Genomic DNA, 21,417 nt, shown 5'->3' with positions numbered 1-21,417 from the left:
TTATGTTTCACCTTCTTCTTTTCTCCTCTTTTTTCCCTTCTTTATTCTATCTTTGAGTTTCGCCCTTGTTTTTTTGGCTCCGCGAATAAGGGGGGGGGGGGGGGGGGGCTCGGGCCTCCTGGATCCGCCTATGCGTTAGCTTAGTAGAGCCATGCAAAATCCAAGAAACTGAAATGAGCATGGCCATCTTGTTAATAAAGGTTCCCGCTTAAACATATTTAGCTTTGAAGTATAAAAAAGTGAGCCATCTATCAGATCTAAGAATTTACTTTTTCTTTTAGGATGTATATCAGTGATTTCGTTAATTAGGCCTGTCGCCTAATGCTTTTTCAATTTGGTGATTAGATCAAAATCAAACCAAAATCCTTTCTCATTTTCTGTGTGTAGCTCAGGAGTCCTCAATCTCCATCTCAGTCAGCTCCGGTGAGGGTCTTTTGCGGTGTGTTCATCGAGGAGAACCATTCATGCACGGCGAAACGTGGGACGTAGACGAATGCACTGCCTGTTCCTGTGATAACGGTACGATTACCTGTGTGACTGAGGGTTGCCAGCCAGCATTCTGCATTTCACCAGTAAAACCTGAAGGAGAATGTTGCTTACTCTGCCCATACAGTACGTGTTGTGTTAATATCATACATAATTAAAAGATATTACATTTAATGTAATCTCCAAATCACTCACATCACCAGGGGCGGATCTTAAAATTGCGCAGTCTTACTACTAGGCTTAACCCTTGATGATTGAACCAAATCTACTTGTATACATATAAGGCACAATTGCCTTTAAAATTGAAAATTCGAACAAGTGTATAAGTAGTTACATGTATTTCAATTCCACCTGAAAAGATATTAGTTTCCAAATCCTAAATTCCCTCACTAAGGGCCCTTCTTGAAAATAGTAGTATTCATTAAGCGAGCGAAGATTGTGGTTGGCCATTGAAAATATTCCTATCATCACCAGGGCACTGATATTAATCCAGTGATTGAGTTTTGACAAATCACTTATCATTAGCAGGGGCGAATCTACCCTTCCCCAATGGGGGGGGGGGCGGATTTGCAGCCACATCTGTGAACATTTTTTTTTTACAAAGTATTATTACCTCCTATTGAGACCTCTTTATTTACTAGTCTGGTCTGTTAGCGTCAAACATGCCCTACTTGTGGACACGGTGGATAAAAACATGATTTTTTCTCCAGACCTTTGTTTATGTATAAGAATTAAGAATTGGGTATGCTCCAAAAAATCTGGCTGCAGGAACAGTGAAAAAAATGGGTGAAAATGTCAGAATTTATGAGTTCAGATTTATCTGATATATACAGCGCGTCCCAAAAAAAACTATACACTTTTGAAATGGCTGCCAAATAAGAAATGTAGCACTTTGGGGGAAAAGACTTATAGATATGGAAAGCCAATAAAGTCAACTTTCAAATGACACCAAAAAGTTGGAAAATTATTCATGCTTGAGCGAGCACTGCCCACTGAAACAGAGGGTATGCAAATTAGGGTGGGCTGGAATTAGCCTTCCAATTTCTTTCAGATTTTTTGTTTGGTACTGGCAAAGTTGAAGGTTATTTGGTGAGTTAAAGATCAGATGTTATCAGTTTGTTGTTTGTGAAAATTTCATACGTTATTAAATTGAAATTTAATGCATGAGTGATCATGAATTGCAATTTTTAGTGCAGCTTTATCATGTGGATCATGTGGATCTTAACAATGTGTTCATGACAGTCAGGAGAAGAGGGGGTAATATGACTTAGGTAGGTGAAGTAAGTTGATGGGCTTAAGGTCAACAGAACATTTAGCAACCCCTCCCTCCATCTCTACCCCCTCCCCCCGCTTCTCTCCTCCTGAGAGACTAAGCTTGGCTAGGCTGGGCAGGAATTAGCCATACAGTTTTTTGAGAGGTTAGTCCTTTGGAACTTACAAACCTAAGGGTGTTCTGCTATTCATGAGTGAGATAAGTTTTGGTTTTAATAGGCAAATTTCATGAATTTCTCAATTGAAATGTACTGCATGAGTGAACAGGAATTGCAATTTTAGTGTAGCATATTCATCTTGTGGACATCAGAAGTGTGTTCATGAGAGTCAGAGTAATGTGATGGTACATGTACCTGTTACAAGCAAGAGGGCGAGGTATGCTAAGACTTGGTTAAAAGGGTATTCCTCTTCATTTTGTCCTTTTACAAATTAAAAGTCATAGGTACCCTCCCCTCTTCACCTCCATTTTCCAGCCCCCCCCCCCTCTCTCTCTGTCTCATCTCCTGGATTGAAGCCTTTTCAAAACTTAACTGCCAAGTGACCAGTGGCACATGGTCAGTTTGAATGATTACCAAAAAAATTTAATGATTATGGTGATTAATGAAATAATTTATTGGAAAAAAATGAATGTTTTATTGATCACATTGCACATTGAATGAGTTAATGTACTGATAAATTGTTGATTGAATGATTGCTAGGAAAAAGTTGATGCCCTAATTCAGAATTAATCATTAAACCAACATTCTGCTCTGGACTTAATTCACGCGTACATAATAGCCATCAGTCTCTCAACAGGAGGGGAGGGTGGAAAGAGGGAGGGGACGGGGCTGAATGTTCTGTTGACCCTTATTCCATCAACCTGCTCCTCCCTCTTAAGCCCTATCTCACCTCCTATTCTCCCGACTGGCCGACTCCCATGAACACATTGCTGAGATCGCCATGATAAAGTTGAAATGCTGCCCCAAAAGAGATCCAAATGATAAAGCTGAAGTGCTGCTCCAAAAGTGTAATTTGTGTTCACTCATGCATAAAAGTTCAATTTAATAACTTAAAAAATTTGCTTAAGCTATAAAAACTGATCAAGGCTGATCATCAATTTATCACAACGCCCTTAACTTTGCAAGTTCGAAATGATTTGCCTCTCAACAACTGAAATAAATTGGAAGGCTAATTCCAGCCCACCCTAATTTTCATACCCTTTGTTTCAGTGGGCAGTGCTCGCTCAAGCATTAATATTTTTCCAACTTTTTGGTGTCATTTGAAAGTTGACTTCATTGGCTTTCCATATATGAGAGTCTTTTTCCCCAAAGTGCTAGATTTTTTATTTGGCGGCCATTTCAAAAGTGTATAGTTTTTTTTGGGACGCGCTGTAGACTAGCGCTAGTGCAAAACTCAATAGCAGTGCATTATTTTACATTGGATTAGTTCTTGAATTCAGACCCTTTTTGAACAGATCTTCTGTTTGTCCTCGCATCTCAATGCACCAAATATTTAAAGCAGATGCTAAACAAGCCGAAGGGTGACGGTGGAGGGGGTTGAATGTTGGTGTGTATGTACATATTTTGGTCTTGGGGTAAAGATGTGCAAGACACATTTTTTTGTGTTGGAAATTGTGTTGCCATGGTAACAGTGTATCATTGCAAAAATAAGGTAAACATTTTGCAGTTGGAACTACTTCCTCTGTTTTCATCCGATTCTCATGAAATTTGGCACACACATTGATCTTGAGGAGAAGATGTCCAAGACTTATATTTGTGTGTCTTTCAGAAATCTTGTTGCCATGGTAACAAAATATTATCTGGTGAAAATTGGGGAAAAACCTTACAATTCAAACTGTTTCATCAGTTTTCAATCAATTTTCATGAAATTTGGCACACACATTGGTATTGAAGTAAAAATGTACAAGGCACTTTTTGTGTGTGTTCCAAAATTGTGTTGCCATGGAACAACATATATTATATGGCAAAATTGCAATTTGAACTACTTCATCAGTTTTTTGTTGTTGCTGTTTTGAACCAATTCTCATGAAATAATTATGGCTCACACATTGGCCTTGAGGTAAAGATGTGCAAGAACCTTTTGTCAGAGAGTGCATTGCCTTGGTAACCACATTTAGCCAGAAATATGGGGAAAACTCATTGTGGATCAGTCTACTTCTCAGTTTTCAGCCTGTGCTCATAATAGTTGACACAAATATTCATTTTGGGTAAAGATTCATATTCAGTATTAAAAGGGAATCAAGCCTTGGTCATAATGTTGTGTGCATGGAAAAGGAGAAAAATAAGAATGGTGAAAGTTTTAAAGAAATCGGACAAGCAAAATAAAGTTATGGCTGCTTTAAAATTAAGATCCCTAAGGCTACTAGTATGTCTAATTCAAATTGGCAACTGGGTAAGTACATGTAAATTATGACAAGGGGTGGGGCCGCAAGGACAACTTTCCCATAAGACTAGCACTTAGTTATCAGGATTTTAGGTTTTCTCCTAAATCCCTATTCCATGGGGCCGTAATATAAACCCGGTAGTATGTTTTATGTCCTCATGAAAGAAAGACATAATTTGAAGTAAAACTTTTGAAAAAAAGAAATTTTAGCTAATTAATTATTCCAGTACATGGAAGAGTGGTCCTTGCCTTCTTACATCACTATGACATCACATATGCGGTCAATTTGAAGTCTTCATGGGTATAGTGATTACCAATGTTTATAACTTTAATATGTTCACAACTTTGTTATGGTTTGTCCGATATTGTTCAAACTTTGCCCAATAAACTTATCTGATTTTTTCATTTTCCTCTAAAAACAAGTGTTTATTTGGGTTTGATTCCCCTTTATAAAGTCATATAATAGCGCAGGGTATTAATCACCTTCAATAATATCTATAGGCTTTTTGGGGGGGCGGAGAAGGTCCTTAAAATCTGACAACATAAAAATATAGAAGGTTAAAGGCCATGACCATGAGGAACTTAAACACTCTTAAAAAAAACCCCTTACATTTTTATTGGGGGGGGGGGGGCTTTAGAAAATTGCCACATAAAGAGTAAAAGGAAATCATAACGACTAGGAACTTAACCCCCCCCCCAAAAAAAAAAGGGGGGGGGGAATCCTTTACACTTCAGCATATTGATTTAAAGCCTCAAACATTCTGCTTTGAAAAAAAAAATGTTTCCGGTGTCCAATTAATCAATGTATTATTTGAAGCATGAAGCAGGGGCTGTCACAGAAATATACTGAAAAAAAATAAATGAAAGCAAATATAAGGCTAAAATCTATTGTGCACATAGGTATATTTTTGATATGGTACTGAGTCATGGATTTGCAAGTGAATTTCTAAAAGAAGTGCAGAGATTTTTTAAAATATTTATATTTCTATAATTAGTTGCATGATTAAAGGTACATTTTAAAATATGTCAGAAAAAGTATTCTTAGAGAGAGACAGGAAACAGAAGGAGATGGCATGGTGAAGATCAAAATCAAGAGTGATGTGAAAGTTAAAAAGAAAGAGTAGGAACGGAATATGAATATGAATAAAAGACTGAGTAGGAGAATATAAATAAACAATGGTTAATTGGGTACTGTAAACAATTTTTTTATCAAATCAGAATGCATTAAACTTCAAATGAATGGTGAGAAGTGCAAAGGACTCTTGTTACCTTTCAAGGGGGGGGGGCATTTTCTGCTAAAAAGTATATCATCCCCCTATTTTTTCGGGGGTGGGGGGGGGGTAAGTTCCTAGTCATAATCCTTTAACTGTAATTTTTATGAGGTCATTTTCTAAAGACTCCCCCCCCAAAAAGAGTAATGTCTAGCTTTAAAAATGCATTGACCCCTGAGGGACAAACGTGTAGACTGGTTTGAGCATGGGGAGGTAGAAATAAAAGTGGTATGGGGAGGGGTGCACATCTTGGGGAGGTGAAACTAAGGTTTGGAAAATCAGCTGTTGAAAGTAGAAGGGGTACACATTTTGTTTTGCTTGCCAGTGTTGGAACTCCTCGAGCTGCTTCAGCGGAAGGTTTCATATTCACCCAGTGTACCTCCAGCCTGTATGCCCTTAAGGGGAAGCGTTTTTTAAGAGTGTTTATCATTTTTATGTTTCTCATGGCCACTGCCTTTAACCTTCTTTGATGTCAGATTTAAAGGACTAATCCTGCCCCTTCCCCCCAAACCCAGAAATATTAATGAAGGTGATTAATACCCCACATTTTAATGCAAATAAGACATTTAGAATTTAATATGAATCTTTATCCTAAGATGAATATTTCTTCCAATTTTTATGAGCACTGACTAAAAACAGGGGAAGAAGTTTGATCCACAATACGTTTTCCTACATTTCTGGCTATCATATGTGGCTACCCTGGTAATGCACTCTCTCACAAATGCAAAAAAGAAGGTTCTTGCACATCTTTACCCCAAGGCCAATGTGTAAGCCAAATTTCACGAGAATAGGTTCAAAACTGATGAAGTAGTTCAATTGCAAGTTTTTTACCTAAATTTTGCCATATGATATTTTGTTACCATGACAACACAGTTTCTGAAACACACACAAAAAGTGCCTAGTCCATCTTCACCTCAAGACCTATGTGTGTGCCAAATTTCATGAGAATCGGTTAAAAACGGAGGAAGTGGTTCTAACTGCAAGATTTTTACCTTATTTTTGCAATAATACACTGTTACCATGGCAACACAATTTCCAACACATGCAAAAAATGTGTCTTGCACACCTTTACCCCAAGACCAAAATATGTACATACACACCAACATTCAACCCCCTCCACCGTCACCCTTCGGCTTGTTTAGCATCTGCTTTAAATATTTGGTGCATTGAGATGCGAGGACAAACAGAAGATCTGTTCAAAAAGGGTCTGAATTCAAGAACTAATCCAATGTAAAACAATGCATTGCTATTGAGTTTTGCGCAAGCGCTAGTCTGTACATCAGACAAATCTGAACTCATAAATTCTGACATTTTCACCCATTTTTTCACTGTTCCTGCAGCCAGATTTTTTGGAGCATACCCCATTCTTAATTCTTATACATAAACAAAGGTCTGGAGAAAAAAAATCACGCTTTTGTCCACCGTGTCCACATAATTTCGCTAACTGACCAGACTATACTATCTATTGTCAACGGCGGACGGCATTTGAATATTAATTATTCAGAAGGAAGAGGATCGAGGGTATTTGAATTCCAGTTCATCGTGACTTAGCCGTGAACCAGAATAGCCTGGTTCTTGAGTCACAGCCAGGCTAGTCCAGATTGGACCTTGTTGTTTGAAAATGCCCTTTCCCCAAAGCTAACATAGAGGGCACATGTCTGCCAATCTCTAATCAGCGCCAATCCACTCATCTTCGCTCCCCACCAAGGTCCAGTACAAAACTTTGTTACTGCAAAGTTTTGTACTGGACCTTGGTGGAGAGCGAAGATGAGTGATTGGGAGACATGTGCCCTCCATGCTAGCTTTGGGAGAGGGCACTTCCAACCAACAAGGTCCAATCTGGACTAGCCTGGCTGCGACTCAAGAACCAGTCTATTCTGGTTCACGGCTAAGTCACGATGAACTGGAATTCAAATACCCTCGATCCTCTTCCTTCTGAATAATTAATATTCAAATGCCGTCCGCCGTTGACAATAGATAGTATAGTCTGGTCAGTTAGCGAAATTATGTGGACACGGTGGACAAAAGCGTGATTTTTTTTCTCCAGACCTTTGTTTATGTATATGACAGGTTCGAATTTTCATTAAAGATCGAGCATGCGATCTCAAACCCATATGAGTAATGCCGAAAATTTGTTCACAAACAGGAATTTTAACAGAGCATTAAAAAATAGATTTGTAAATCAAACACAATGATGAAAATTTGATTTCCGTGCTGAAATATGTTTTGTATATCGACTTCAAAATTTGATATTTTAAGCTCGATATTGAGCAAGATATGTAAATCACAAAGCGACATGATTTTTTTCTTCCAAGTCTTCCCCTCATTTTATTCACTCGTCTTCCTCCTCTTATTTTTCACCTTCTTCTTTTCTCCTCTCCTTTTCCCTTCTTTATTCTATCTTTGAGTTTCGTCCTTGTTTTTTAAGGCTCAAAGGGGGGGGGGGGACTCCTGGCCAGGTCCGCCTATGCGTTAGCATAGTAGAGCAATGCAAAATCCAAGAAACTGAAATGAGCATGGCCGTCTTGTTAATAAAGGTTCCCGCTTAAACATATTTAGCTTTGAAGTAAAAAGTGAGCCATCTATCAGATCTAAGAATTTACTTTTTCTTTTAGAATGTATATCAATTATTAGGCCTATCGCCTTATGCTTTTTAAATTTGGTGATTAGATCAAAGTGAAACCAAAATCCTTTCTCATTTTCTGTGTGTAGCTCAGGAGCCCTCATTCCCGACCTTTCGTTTGAGGACGCGTACGCTTATTTAGAACGGTAGTTCATTTTGGGAGAGACTTTTGGGCCCGTCGTCATGGTCGTAAAACTCCGCCCTGTAATGCAAATTGTGTGACATGAGATTTTTTTCGTTTCGCATCTGGAACGGAAACATTCAATTTGCGTTTCGTGTGCAAAATTCTGGTTGCTACTATGGTAACAGCGATATATCTGATTTAGGACGACTTTCCAAATCCAAATTTGGTTCCTCCCAGAGCTCGAGATGCCGCCCGGGGGACCCACTTCCATTGAATGGTGGATACCAGGCGCGACCACACGTAAAAATGGAAAGAGTGGGTATACGTATAGGCCTATGTAGCGTTATGAGGGTGTGAGAAACAATGATTAAAATACTGAAAAGGGATATATTATTTCCACTACTTGTAGGGTGTCACAACCCAAATACTTGTTGAGAGATGCATTTTCATAATCTGGAAAAGACCTTCCCTTGTTTAGGGTGCTTTTCGAAACCCATAGTCGCGCCTGGTATCCACTCATCAATGGAAGTGTACCCCCGGCAAACCCCCCATTTCTGCGGAAAAGTAAAACATACTGCCCATTACATCGTGTGCTAGAGGCATATCGTTCATGTAGAAGGTGCTGGCAAAAGAAAAAAACTCCGCAAATTCAGACGGTTTATGGCCTGTTGCATGCTGTGTACATGTCAACGCATGGGAAATGATTCGACTTGAGAGGTGATCTGACTCATGGAATCAATTGCCAGTGATCCACAAATAATGCACATTAAATGCAATATCGATTCGATGGACTGTAATGATCTATATCTAAGCCTTAATTTGGTAAGTTTTTCCTTACTCAATATGTACTCGATTTGTTTGAAAAACCACTTTCTTATCCATGTCATAATCTACATTTCGCATGTCTCCAGCCAGCTGGAGTCATAGCCATGATACAGGTACAGTCCCGCCGCGAGCTTAGGCAGGCAAATGGTATGGTATGGCATGCTGGTATCGTATGAAAGAGCTTTGCACACGAAAAGCAAGATCTATAGGGCCTGTAACACAAAGCTTGGCAATGATTGCAAAACAGTTTTCTACGTTTGATTGTATTGACTGTAATGTATAATCAATCTAGAAATTCGAGTCTATGATTAATCGTTAACTTTTGAGTTACCCGACTCTAATCTCGCGTTGTAGAGATTTTCGAAATGTGCCTATTATCACTCAGCTCCGGTGAGGGTCTTTTGCCGTGTGTTTATCGAGGAGAACCATACATGCACGGCGAAACATGGGACGTAGACGAATGCACTACCTGTTCCTGTGATAACGCTACGGTTACCTGTGTGATTGAGAGTTGTCAACCAGCATTCTGCACTTCACCAGGAAAACCTAAAGGAGAATGTTGCTACCTCTGCCCATACAGTACGTGTTGTGTTAATACCATGCATAATTAGAACACATATAACATTCAATGTTATCTCTAAATCACTAACATCAGTTACCCACCATCCACCATTAAGCCTATATCATAAATGGGTAATAAAAGAGGGTTTCGGCGTAACCACTTGATTGTTGTTAGAAAAAACAAACATAACTTAAATACCTATTATACAATATCATTAGCTATCACGGTCATAAATTCCATGATATTTTTCGAATATTTTACATCAACAGATCACTATATATTCTTTTGAATGAGGCGTCCGCACCCACAGCGTGTGTGTCTCCCATTTTCATAGGGAATTAACACTCACTTCTCTCCGAAGCTACCGGTCAATGAACCATCAAGAGTGCACCTTGTGCATGATTAAGACGTAACCGAGTCCTGTGAAGATAGGGTGCCAACCTCTGCGGACCAGGAAACTCACAGGGCATAAAGATGGTGCTAATAAAGACACAATGCCGGGAGAGGACTATGCAACTTGTGACTGTAAATCATTCGAGCGATATACCGCTAAAACTGCAGCAATATCTCAACCAATATAGTAACCGCATTTTATTTATAAAAATAATGGTAATCGATAAAGCAGGACATATTTTGATGGAGGATTTTTAGGAAGGCACTTTAAAAGCCCACATAGCACCTGAGGCCACTTTCTTCATCAATTCTGTAATCAAGATGAGTACAAGCTAATAGTATGTATATATTTCACAAGCTTAAAAATGGAACATCAAATAACAAATGATTGTACAGTGCGTCCCAGAAAAAACGAAACCGAGATTTAGCGATGATTTATCATAACTTAATCATAAATAAAATAGACAAATGACCTATCAATGTAACTACTACTTACATTATTCCTAATTCACGCATGAGTGAGTAAAAACAATTCGAAGAGAGGACGCCAAAAACTCACTTGGCGGGGGGTATCTGAATTTCAAAAAGAAAATCACATGACTAAAAAGTTCAATATCTGCTCTTTTCTTTGATACCTCAATAACAGAAAATGGTCGAGAATAAAAAAGTTATGATCCCTCAAAATAATGCTTGTATTTCCCTAATTTCATTAAATAAACTTGTTTTCACCGGTTTCCCACAGAAGCTATCGCACGGTAACAAAAGACTTCATGGCTAATCGTTTACAAAACGGAGTGTCGAGTGAGTTTGAACGCTAGCCTGTAAAACCTCTTCATTTTCTGAAATTGTTGAAATTCAAGCCTTATTTCAAATAACCAGAACTTTGTTATTTCTTGACCATTTTCTGTAATTGAGGTATCAAATTAAAGAGCAGATATTGAACTTTTTAAGAATGTGGTTTTCTTTTTAAAACACAGATACGGCCCGCCAAGTGACTTTTTGGTATCCCCTTTCAAAGTGTTTTTGCTCACTCATGCAGGAATGACAAATAATATAAGTAATACCGGATGAAAGAGGAGATTCTAAGCTTTACATTGATAGGTCATTTGTCTATTTTATTTATGATTAAGTCATGATAAATCATCACTAAATCTCGGTTTCGTTTTTTCTGGGACACACTGTATAAATTTGGTCACCCAATATCCTAGGATTAAATTAGCTTTTATTTCTACACCTTAACAGATGTCGTGGTGAAGAAAGTCCGGCCTGAAATCACAAATGGAGATACCTTCACAGAGGAAGGGGACAATCAAATAAGCGTCAATGTTTCCATCAAGTTTCATGATGCCACGGACACCACCGGAGTCTCAGGAGAAGACCTTTGGAAACTTTCTGCTTGGGCTTCAGCCAACCCAGACGGCAATGGACCAAGGTAAAGCCCTAGGGCGGTATTCTGATGTCATTTTATCTTTAAAATATTTTATTTTATCTCTTAAAATGAAATTGGTATTCTGAGATGACATTTTATCTCTCAGATAAAATCTAAAATTTTATCTTGCGTACAAATTTTATCTTGCGTATCTATGATGATACGCAACAGAGCGGTGGCAGCGTAGACATACCCATCGCGTATCTGGACATTGCAACGCGGATGATGTGCTTGCGCCCAATTTACTTTGAAGAAAAAATGAAATAAACTTAAAAGAGGGTAGGGGCTATTTTATCTCCGCGACGTTGATTTCGTCAATATTTCTACATGAGTTAACTCCAAATATTGACATAAAAATGATGAAAAATGATATATTCATTGAGAACAACACCTTAAAGTCATTCCTTTACAATTAGGAAGTATTTCATAAGACCTTTCTTGACTAATATTGTCTATGAAACGATGCTTGAAAAGATGCGAAATAGACTTCGAAAAAAAGATGAGAGTGTTGTCATTTTTGTTAAAAAGAAAACTCTGAAAGACGCGTAAGCGTATTGTGCAAGCGTATGTGAAGTCAATAAATTGACGCAATCTCACTTCTTTGCCACACCTCCTAGCGGAATGGATTTCCATTGGTTGAGTGATATCAGAGAGCTATAAAAGCGCGTTTCTAATTGTATATTGATTAAAAAATAGGTGTGTCTTACAGAGATAAAAAGAAGATAAAATTGTTCTCAGAATACCAATTCGGAGAGATTTTAAGGGTATTTTATCTGACTGATTTTAACGGAGATGAAATATTTTATCTGAGATAAAATTGATCTCAGAATACCACCCCTTGAAATTTAAAAACGCCTACGAACGCCGTACGAATGTTTTTCTTTTGTTAGACCATTTAGTAAGACCTTCTCAATATGTCCTATGATGCCAGCGTACACAGACCGTTTGTAGACCATTCGTAAGTTTCAACTCGGTCGATGGTTTTGTCCAAGATTTTTTAAACGTTATACAAAACCCTTTCTTTGTAAGCCGGCCGTACCAACGTCGTATGAATATCGTACGGACCAAGCAATATTTTTGGAAGATCGAGAAAGAATCCTAGAGGACATTAATTCTTTACATTGGTCGTAAGAACGGATAAGGCTGTTCATATAATGCTCTTACGACGTCCGTAATAACGCCTTAAGAACGGAAATTCGAACAGCGCCATCTTACGAGCAACTCTTGGGTCTTTAATGCCCCTATCATTATTGGCGGTGCGAATGCCAACAACCGTTGCAATTGTGTGCAACATATAATGTGAGTAAACGATCCCTCCAACCATTGTAAAAGCCCCTTAAGGGGACTGCAAGAAACACGTAGTCTTCTTGGAACTGCTGCCATGTTAAAATTACTTTGAACGGTAAGTGGATTTTCATTAGGGCACGGTAGTGTCTATTTTTTCAGAAACAAACAAAGTATACATGAAGTCCGAAAGAAATCCTATCACGAATGACTTGACAACAAAAATCGTAAGATGGCCTTAAGTCTGGTGAAAGAATAGTTGAAGGCATTTTTACGAAAATGTTACAATTTTAGGGCCAGTGAAAGAACGGAAAACATTCCGTTTCCCGAGATGGCCTTCAATTGCTCTTGCCACCTAGAGGGCGCTTGAACGAATCTCTACTACGAACCCAAGAATTTCTAAGAACCGTCAGATTCGTACGAACGCATCTTTCGTACGAGTTTGTGTGACTGTATATTAGCATAATCGAAAAAAAGATGAGAGTGTTGTCATTTTTGTTAAAAAGAAAACTCTGAAAGACGCGTAAGCGTATTGTGCAAGCGTATGTGAAGTCAATAAATTGACGCAATCTCACTTCTTTGCCACACCTCCTAGCGGAATGGATTTCCATTGGTTGAGTGATATCAGAGAGCTATAAAAGCGCGTTTCTAATTGTATATTGATTAAAAAATAGGTGTGTCTTACAGAGATAAAAAGAAGATAAAATTGTTCTCAGAATACCAATTCGGAGAGATTTTAAGGGTATTTTATCTGACTGATTTTAACGGAGATGAAATATTTTATCTGAGATAAAATTGATCTCAGAATACCACCCCTTGAAATTTAAAAACGCCTACGAACGCCGTACGAATGTTTTTCTTGTGTTAGACCATTTAGTAAGACCTTCTCAATATGTCCTATGATGCCAGCGTACACAGACCGTTTGTAGACCATTCGTAAGTTTCAACTCGGTCGATGGTTTTGTCCAAGATTTTTTAAACGTTATACAAAACCCTTTCTTTGTAAGCCGGCCGTACCAACGTCGTATGAATATCGTACGGACCAAGCAATATTTTTGGAAGATCGAGAAAGAATCCTAGAGGACATTAATTCTTTACATTGGTCGTAAGAACGGATAAGGCTGTTCATATAATGCTCTTACGACGTCCGTAATAACGCCTTAAGAACGGAAATTCGAACAGCGCCATCTTACGAGCAACTCTTGGGTCTTTAATGCCCCTATCATTATTGGCGGTGCGAATGCCAACAACCGTTGCAATTGTGTGCAACATATAATGTGAGTAAACGATCCCTCCAACCATTGTAAAAGCCCCTTAAGGGGACTGCAAGAAACACGTAGTCTTCTTGGAACTGCTGCCATGTTAAAATTACTTTGAACGGTAAGTGGATTTTCATTAGGGCACGGTAGTGTCTATTTTTTCAGAAACAAACAAAGTATACATGAAGTCCGAAAGAAATCCTATCACGAATGACTTGACAACAAAAATCGTAAGATGGCCTTAAGTCTGGTGAAAGAATAGTTGAAGGCATTTTTACGAAAATGTTACAATTTTAGGGCCAGTGAAAGAACGGAAAACATTCCGTTTCCCGAGATGGCCTTCAATTGCTCTTGCCACCTAGAGGGCGCTTGAACGAATCTCTACTACGAACCCAAGAATTTCTAAGAACCGTCAGATTCGTACGAACGCATCTTTCGTACGAGTTTGTGTGACTGTATATTAGCATAATCAATAAATAAACAACGTAGCTAATTACCCAATCACCTGGATTTATTTCAAGTGTATCTGGCCTTATACGCCCTTGAAGTAGGTGTTCAAGATGAAAAATAAACAGTCCCTTGAGGCGTCCGAATTTTCCATGTGTTGCTTTTGAAGCAGACCCCCTATTTTATATTTTCTTTTCTTCAGGAAATATCTACTTGTACTTCAATGAATATTATTTTAATTCTTTAACAATTCTGCATGGCTTACTTATAATGTAAACGAATAGTAACACACTGTATATTGTTATGTAGTATGTCCCATTTTGTTATAATATAATAATAATGAAGGATATTTATATTGCGCACATTTCCACCTTGTTAGGTGCTCAAGGCGCTCCTATAAAAAAAATCCTATTGACAATTTTACACCGAACGAAAAGTGAACCTCGATCATTTTTTCTGTCTAAACCTGTATATGAATAACAGTGCTCAGATAAAAGAATGCGTTAAACCTTGCTTAAATTGTAACCGTTTCTGGACCCAAATTTGCAAACGTGTTATTGCTTATTACAAAGGATTGGATTCGAAGAGGACATTCTAGATCTGAAACAAAAAGACCAGGACTTGAAGAGAACAGAAAAAATCGAGTTTACCAATCTGGACTTCTCCTTTTCCGACCCAATGGCCGAATGCGTAGACACGAAGTATATCTGTGTGAGGATCGAGAGGGGAGATGACCCAAGGACTACCGGGTACATTGGCTATAGTTTAGGAGGATACCCTGGCCCCAATGCACAGACTGGTTGTACAAGAGCTCCAGAATGTCGACGTAGTCAAGGTACTAATTTGTTTCGTTCGCTACTGTCAAAAGTATTTCAGCATACTCGTAAATAGAGGTTTACGAATGTATTTGTTGACTCAGTCCCGACTGCTGATTAACAATGTAATGGAGCGTAGTATTCAATATCCGTAGCTGAATTCAGAAAATCATTCGTACCAATTGAAAGTAACAAAGAAGCTATTCACATTTTACTACTGCCATGTCATGTAAGCCAGTTATATAAAGCATACTATAGGAAAGAGAAATAAATAAACAAATGAACACATCGCAATGTAATAGTGAAACATCTTGACACACAAGTCCGAAAGTCTCGGTCTTTAAGGAAACTTTCCTGAATTAATTTCAGGTTAGCAAGGCCGGAACCTATGGAGCAGTTTAACCTCTGACCGTAACCTGTCGTTTATGTTTCGATTAACGTTTGCATTTTCGTAAAACGAGAGAAATTCCGGCGGTGTTCAATGGGCCCCTTGTCGTTTTTAGATTCGATTTCGAAAAGAACCTGTGCCCGGCGGAAATTATTTTCCCACAGTTCCGGACCCAATATGACTATTCATGACTGTCTTTGACATATCAAGTCAATTCAAAATTTATTTCAATCAATCATAATAATAGAGGTATATACAAATTAGGTAAAAACTTGGGATTGTGAGCCCCTAGAAGTTTTCATTAAAACAAAACTTGTGGGTGGGGCACCACCATGGTACGATTAAATACAAATTAATATAATACATACATAAAGAATGAACAACAAATAACATAAGAGCACGCATGGGTGTGGACTTTTGCATAATTGTGGTCGTTTGCCATGTTTGCGGTGCAGACGATGAATGAATCAGCATCCTCAATTTGAAGGTGCCGGGTAAAAATGGCAGAGGTAATAATGGCAAAGGTGAAAATGTCAGAGGTAAAAATGGCAAAGGTAAAAATGGCAAAGGTAAAAATGGCAGAGTTAATAATGGCAAAGGTAAAAATGGCAGAGGTAAAAATGGCAGAGGTAATAATGGCAGAGGTAAAAATGGCAAAGGTAATAATGGCAGCGGTAAAAATGATGGAGGTAATTAAAGATCATGACATGCAAGATCAGCAAGGAAAATATATAGCCTTTCTATTAATATCAGTCATAATTATTGACCTTGAATGGACAAAATGAGTAATATGAACTGATGAGATATTATTTGGATTTCTTTCATCATTTTAGGTCTATACTTTTTCGTTGATATGATTAAACTCAAACATTTTCATGCCAACATGATTTCAATTAGTAAGTGGTGAAAGGATTTATCTTGCCCAGTTTATATGGTAGAACAACACTTCATCACATACATACCAAATGAATTGTAATGCAAACACCAATGTGCGCCACCATAATAGACTAAAATAGATGATGTCGGGACTTCTTTGAACACTTGCATATAAATGATTGACTGTTTAGTAGATAAAAGTGTGTGAGGAGAGGGTGAGGTTATGCGTGTGCGCGCGTACGTAGCGCGTGCGCATATACTGCAAGGTTAAATTGAGGGGTGCGCATCAACGAACGTAGAGGGCAGCAACACACAAGCGTGTTGCTATTAGGAAGGTCCACTCGATACGCGCATACAAATGAAGTGCGCGAACAATTTGGTAGTCATGCCAACGAAACCATGATCCGATACAATACACTCACTGAGTGACAGCAAAATAGAAGTAAACAAATGAATAATGACAATAGTAGATTGAAACAATAAAAACAAAAAATATATAAAGCATTTAATAATAATGTATCACATTTCGAAAATAATATATCACTAAATTATTGTCACAAATTTTTGTACATTTTCAGTAAACCGGGATTAAATTCTGTCATAAATAAACCAGTCTGCTAATTTCACCCGGACTTAGACAAGCTCATTTTGTGACCACCGAAATCCTCTCAGAGCACTTTTTAGTAGATTGTAGAGTTGATTTATTTTCATTTCCTCTTTTTATCATTATTTTTGCTTGAAATTTTTTTTACATCAAATATCATGTTTAAAAATATGAAACATTTATTCCTGTATTTTTCATAAAATATTACATAGTAGTGACAACGGTTTGATGACTTTGCATATCAATATGATAACAAGTATACGTGACGTTGATACGTCTTTATTAAACCTTCGCTGCACCGTAATGCGCCTACACAATCCAGTACGCTATATACCGGCGCCATGGCTGGCACGACCGCTCCGGCGCCCCGGGCCGGTCGGTGCTGAGGTAGGGTACGGTTGGCTGCATGCATATGCTAACACAATTTTTGGAAAATTATGGAATGAAAATAGTAGATGTGACATAGAGCTTCGCCCATTGATAGTTCTCAAGTCAAGACCCGTCGGAATATACATAGGTCGATACTGAACCAGATAATTTCTGTCTAATATTAGGTCTAACGTTAGAGTTAGACTAGGACTTGGCTTTGCTAGTTCAGTAGTTGCCGTATTCGATCCTGCCTGATGGACTGCAAAATGTTGGTTGGATTTGTGGATTTATCATAATTATTTCAGATTTTCAGACTACAATCTACATTGTAAGTTAAAATTGAAATTCTAACCTTGAATATTTATCGTTGCTCATCCGCCATAGTGCCACGTCAATGACAGACCATGTCTATATCTTTCAAGTCCATATCTAGCTAAAGTCGAGTCACGTCGAGATTATCCTGCCAGTGCAGTGCGGCCAGCACATCATTCGCGCAGCGCAGTACGCGCACCGAGGTACAGGTGACCGGGGAAGTTTCGGCGCGGCCAGACCAGAACATCACGGTCTTTGCTCTGGCGTTAGCTTGTGTAGATTGGTAGGGGCAGCGAAATTAAGCAGAAGAGCGGTAACACAAATTTCATCAGTCTATGTATTTTTATTGCTCCGTAAACTACAAGAATCATGATTACATTTTGTCATACAATTTTTAAAAAATACAAATATACTAAAATAATAGTATTTAACATATTGCTTTGGAGGCTTCATTATCAATAAAAAATAATAAAATTGAACAAACGAAAAAAAATCAACTCTACAATCTTCCAAAAAAGTGCTCTGGGAAAAGGTGGTCACAAAATCTGAGCGAAGTGGACCTTCCTAAAAGCAACACGCTTGTGTGTTGCTGCCCTCTACGTTCGTTGGTGCGCATATACTGCAAGGTTAAATTGAGGGGTAAACATTGTGCAGACAGGCTCCTTCCTCGAAACTGGAAGGTTCACAGCGATTTTAACAATCCATCTCAGCCCTAGTTCAGACAAAAGTTCATTCGACAACCCTCGATTCTTCTCGACTAAAATACTAGTCGAGAAGAGAGCCGACTGAGAAGTACATCAACAGGAGAGCTTCACTCGGTCCATATTATACATCATGTATAGCTTTGGGGAACAATTACCTCAGCCCAAGTGGTTGGCCCTTTTGGGGTTCCAAGTCGTATTACTACTAGCAATTCATGTGCACAAGGTAAGACGTGTTTGCGAATATTGCTCAAATAACCTAATACCCAAATAGCCCGTAATCTGAAATCAGGTTTATTTTAGACCACTGTCTAGCTCTTTGTTAAAATTAACCTGCCCGCTTCTATCTCCTCCCCAAGATCCACAAACCTGGCAACCCTGGTCGACCCATCCTCTCAGGAAATGGTTCCCCAACAGAGAACATCTCCCTTTTTGTTGATTATCACATTAAACCCCTTGTCTCACGTGCACCCTCTTACATCCACGACACTCCAGAATTTCTCAGGAAACTCAATGACATCAAGGACCAGATACCGGAGACTGCGATCATCGGCACTTTAGACGTTTCTTCACTGTATACCAATATTCCCCACGATGAAGGTATCCAAGCATCATGTGAAGCCTTGACCGCCAGTGGCCATTCAAGTCCCCCCATATCCGATATCAAATCTCTGATGTCTCATGTACTCACAAAAGACAACTTCACTTTCATGGATCAGCACTACCTACAGATATTCGGCACAGCAATGGGCACCCGGATGGCTCCTTCATTCGCCTGTCTCTTCATGACCAAGCTGGAACAGCAGATGTTAGATTCCGCCCCCTGTCGCCCATGGATTTGGTGGCGTTACATAGACGATATTTTCTTCATCTGGACCAGGGAGGAAGATAGCCTCCACACATTCATTGACCACATCAATTCCTTCCACAGGACCATCAAATTCACTTCTGATTTCTCCCAAAAGGAAACCCACTTCCTTGATGTCACAGTCCAGAAAAAGCCTAACGGTATCACCACTACCCTGTACACTAAACCCACAGATACCCACCAGTACCTCCACTCACCCAGCTGCCACCCCGTCACTGCTAAACTGGCATCGCTTACAGTCAAGCCCTCAGACTTCGCCGTATTTGCTCCGAGGACCCTGATTTTTCCTTCCATACCATGAATTTGCAGAAACATCTCTGTGCCAGGGGCCACGGCAGTCCAACTGGCAATCAACAAAGTTCGTTCTCTCCCTAGATCTGAAGTTCTAAAACCTAAAAGTGACAAGAAGACCACCGACAGAATACCGCTTGTGACCACCTTCCATCCCAATCTACCCCCTCTCCGCAAAATCCTGTGTGATAACCACCACATTTTACACACTTCTGATCGTCTCCAACAGGCCTTTCCCGATACTCCCCTTCTAGCATACCGACGTCCACCGAATCTCAGGGACCTCATTGTTCGTGCTGAATTGCCCTCCCTCACTAACCAATGTTCTCCCATACAGCATGGCACCTTCAAATGCACCAGCAACAGGTGTATTATATGTGAAATACACATTCACGAGGGCGACACTCTCACCAGCAACTCTACCAGCCTTTCTCACCTAACCAAGGGCAACATCACATGCACTACCACTAATGTTGTATATCTCATCACTTGCAGAGTTTGTAGGGTACAATACGTAGGGAAAACCAAGACCACACTCAAGAAAAGATTCCACGGGCACAGATCAACCGTCAACACAGCAAAGCTGGACACTCCAGTTGGCCGCCATTTTAACCTTCCTAACCACTCCATCACTGACATGATGCTACAGGGCATCGAATCTTTAGGTATCCGTCCTGACTCAGTACGCACTAGCAGAGAGAAGTTCTGGATGAGACGACTTCGCACCATCCAACCTCATGGCCTGAACATCCAAGAGGGGAACGACTGATCAATCCTTCTCACCCACTTTCCATCTGTACACACATTTTTCCCCCTCAGCTCTTTTAGATTAGTTACATCATAGTTTTGCCTCTACTTTCCTCCCATATCTCACATAAGCTCAACTCCAATTTTTCCTCTCTTTTTGAGGTGATATAATAATTATTATATGTATATATATATATATATATATATATATTCTCTCCCTTCATCTCTTAGATTTACCACTTATTTATTTAGCTTATTTTCATGTTTACTATGTTTTTTTTCTTAATACACCCCCTTACTCATACAGCATCAGTTTCCTTATTTGCTTTTACCCTTTTAGGCTATTGCTTCCTTTCCATATAATATACAGGTTGTGTTTTTTTGTTTTTTGTCTACTGTATAGTCTTCTGTTTTTTCCCCTCACACCCAGCGGATTACAATATCAGTTACACCATTTCCTTTTTGGATATGTTTATACAATTTCATACTTACAGATTTATTTTTACACTTTCTTCTCTTAGTTTGTTTATTGCTCTTACATACATACTCATGTCCTTTGCACATTATCAGTTGTTCTCCATTCTTTCCTTTTTCCCCCACTCTTATGCACCAGTTTACCAGTTTATTATGCCTTTCTTTGTTACTTGTTTGACCCACCTCTCACTAATTCTCTTGTTATTCATCTCTTCCTCACACCCTCTATCACTGTTTTGTTCCAGATCCTGTTTGATGTTGACTGCCTCATACCTTAATCTCTCTAGGCTTGAGGTCTTTCTTTGGCCTTACTTACAGTACACTAACTTCCCTTTGTGTCTGCATACTCCTTTTCTTTCATCCCCTTCACTAACCTGATTGGTCATCTCTTCTCACTAATGCCCTTTTTGTCTCCCTGTTTTCAGTGTTGCTGTTGAATGTCTGTGGTCTATATTATGGTTGTTCCACTTTATATGTTTATCATTTTGCCTCCGAAGAAGATTCTGCTAGGATCGAAAGCTCAGGCCCCTTTTGACTCTCTAAAATTATAGAGTCAAAAAATCAAAATCATGTTTATATTGTAGGCCTATATTTGTCATGTTCAGTATTTTGTAT

General features: G+C 38.9%; 1 protein-coding gene across 2 annotated transcripts in view; it reads left to right on the top strand.

Moving 5' to 3' along the window:
• Positions 1–393: 393 nt before the first annotated feature.
• Positions 394–21,417, top strand: part of LOC121421111 — a 63,704-nt gene continuing 42,680 nt past the window's right edge. For both annotated transcript variants that reach the window (XM_041615746.1, XM_041615745.1), the window contains exons 1-3: positions 394–612; positions 11,181–11,370; positions 14,930–15,192. In XM_041615746.1, coding sequence (XP_041471680.1) covers positions 465–612; positions 11,181–11,370; positions 14,930–15,192 — 601 coding nt within the window. In that variant the 5' untranslated portion in view covers positions 394–464. The remainder of the gene's footprint in view (positions 613–11,180; positions 11,371–14,929; positions 15,193–21,417) is intronic.

The sequence above is a fragment of the Lytechinus variegatus genome, chromosome 9, assembly GCF_018143015.1.
Source record: "Lytechinus variegatus isolate NC3 chromosome 9, Lvar_3.0, whole genome shotgun sequence".
NCBI classification, from domain to species: domain Eukaryota; kingdom Metazoa; phylum Echinodermata; class Echinoidea; order Temnopleuroida; family Toxopneustidae; genus Lytechinus; species Lytechinus variegatus.
The sequence above is the reverse complement of the archived record's forward strand: the minus strand, read 5'-3'. Positions and strand labels throughout refer to the sequence as shown.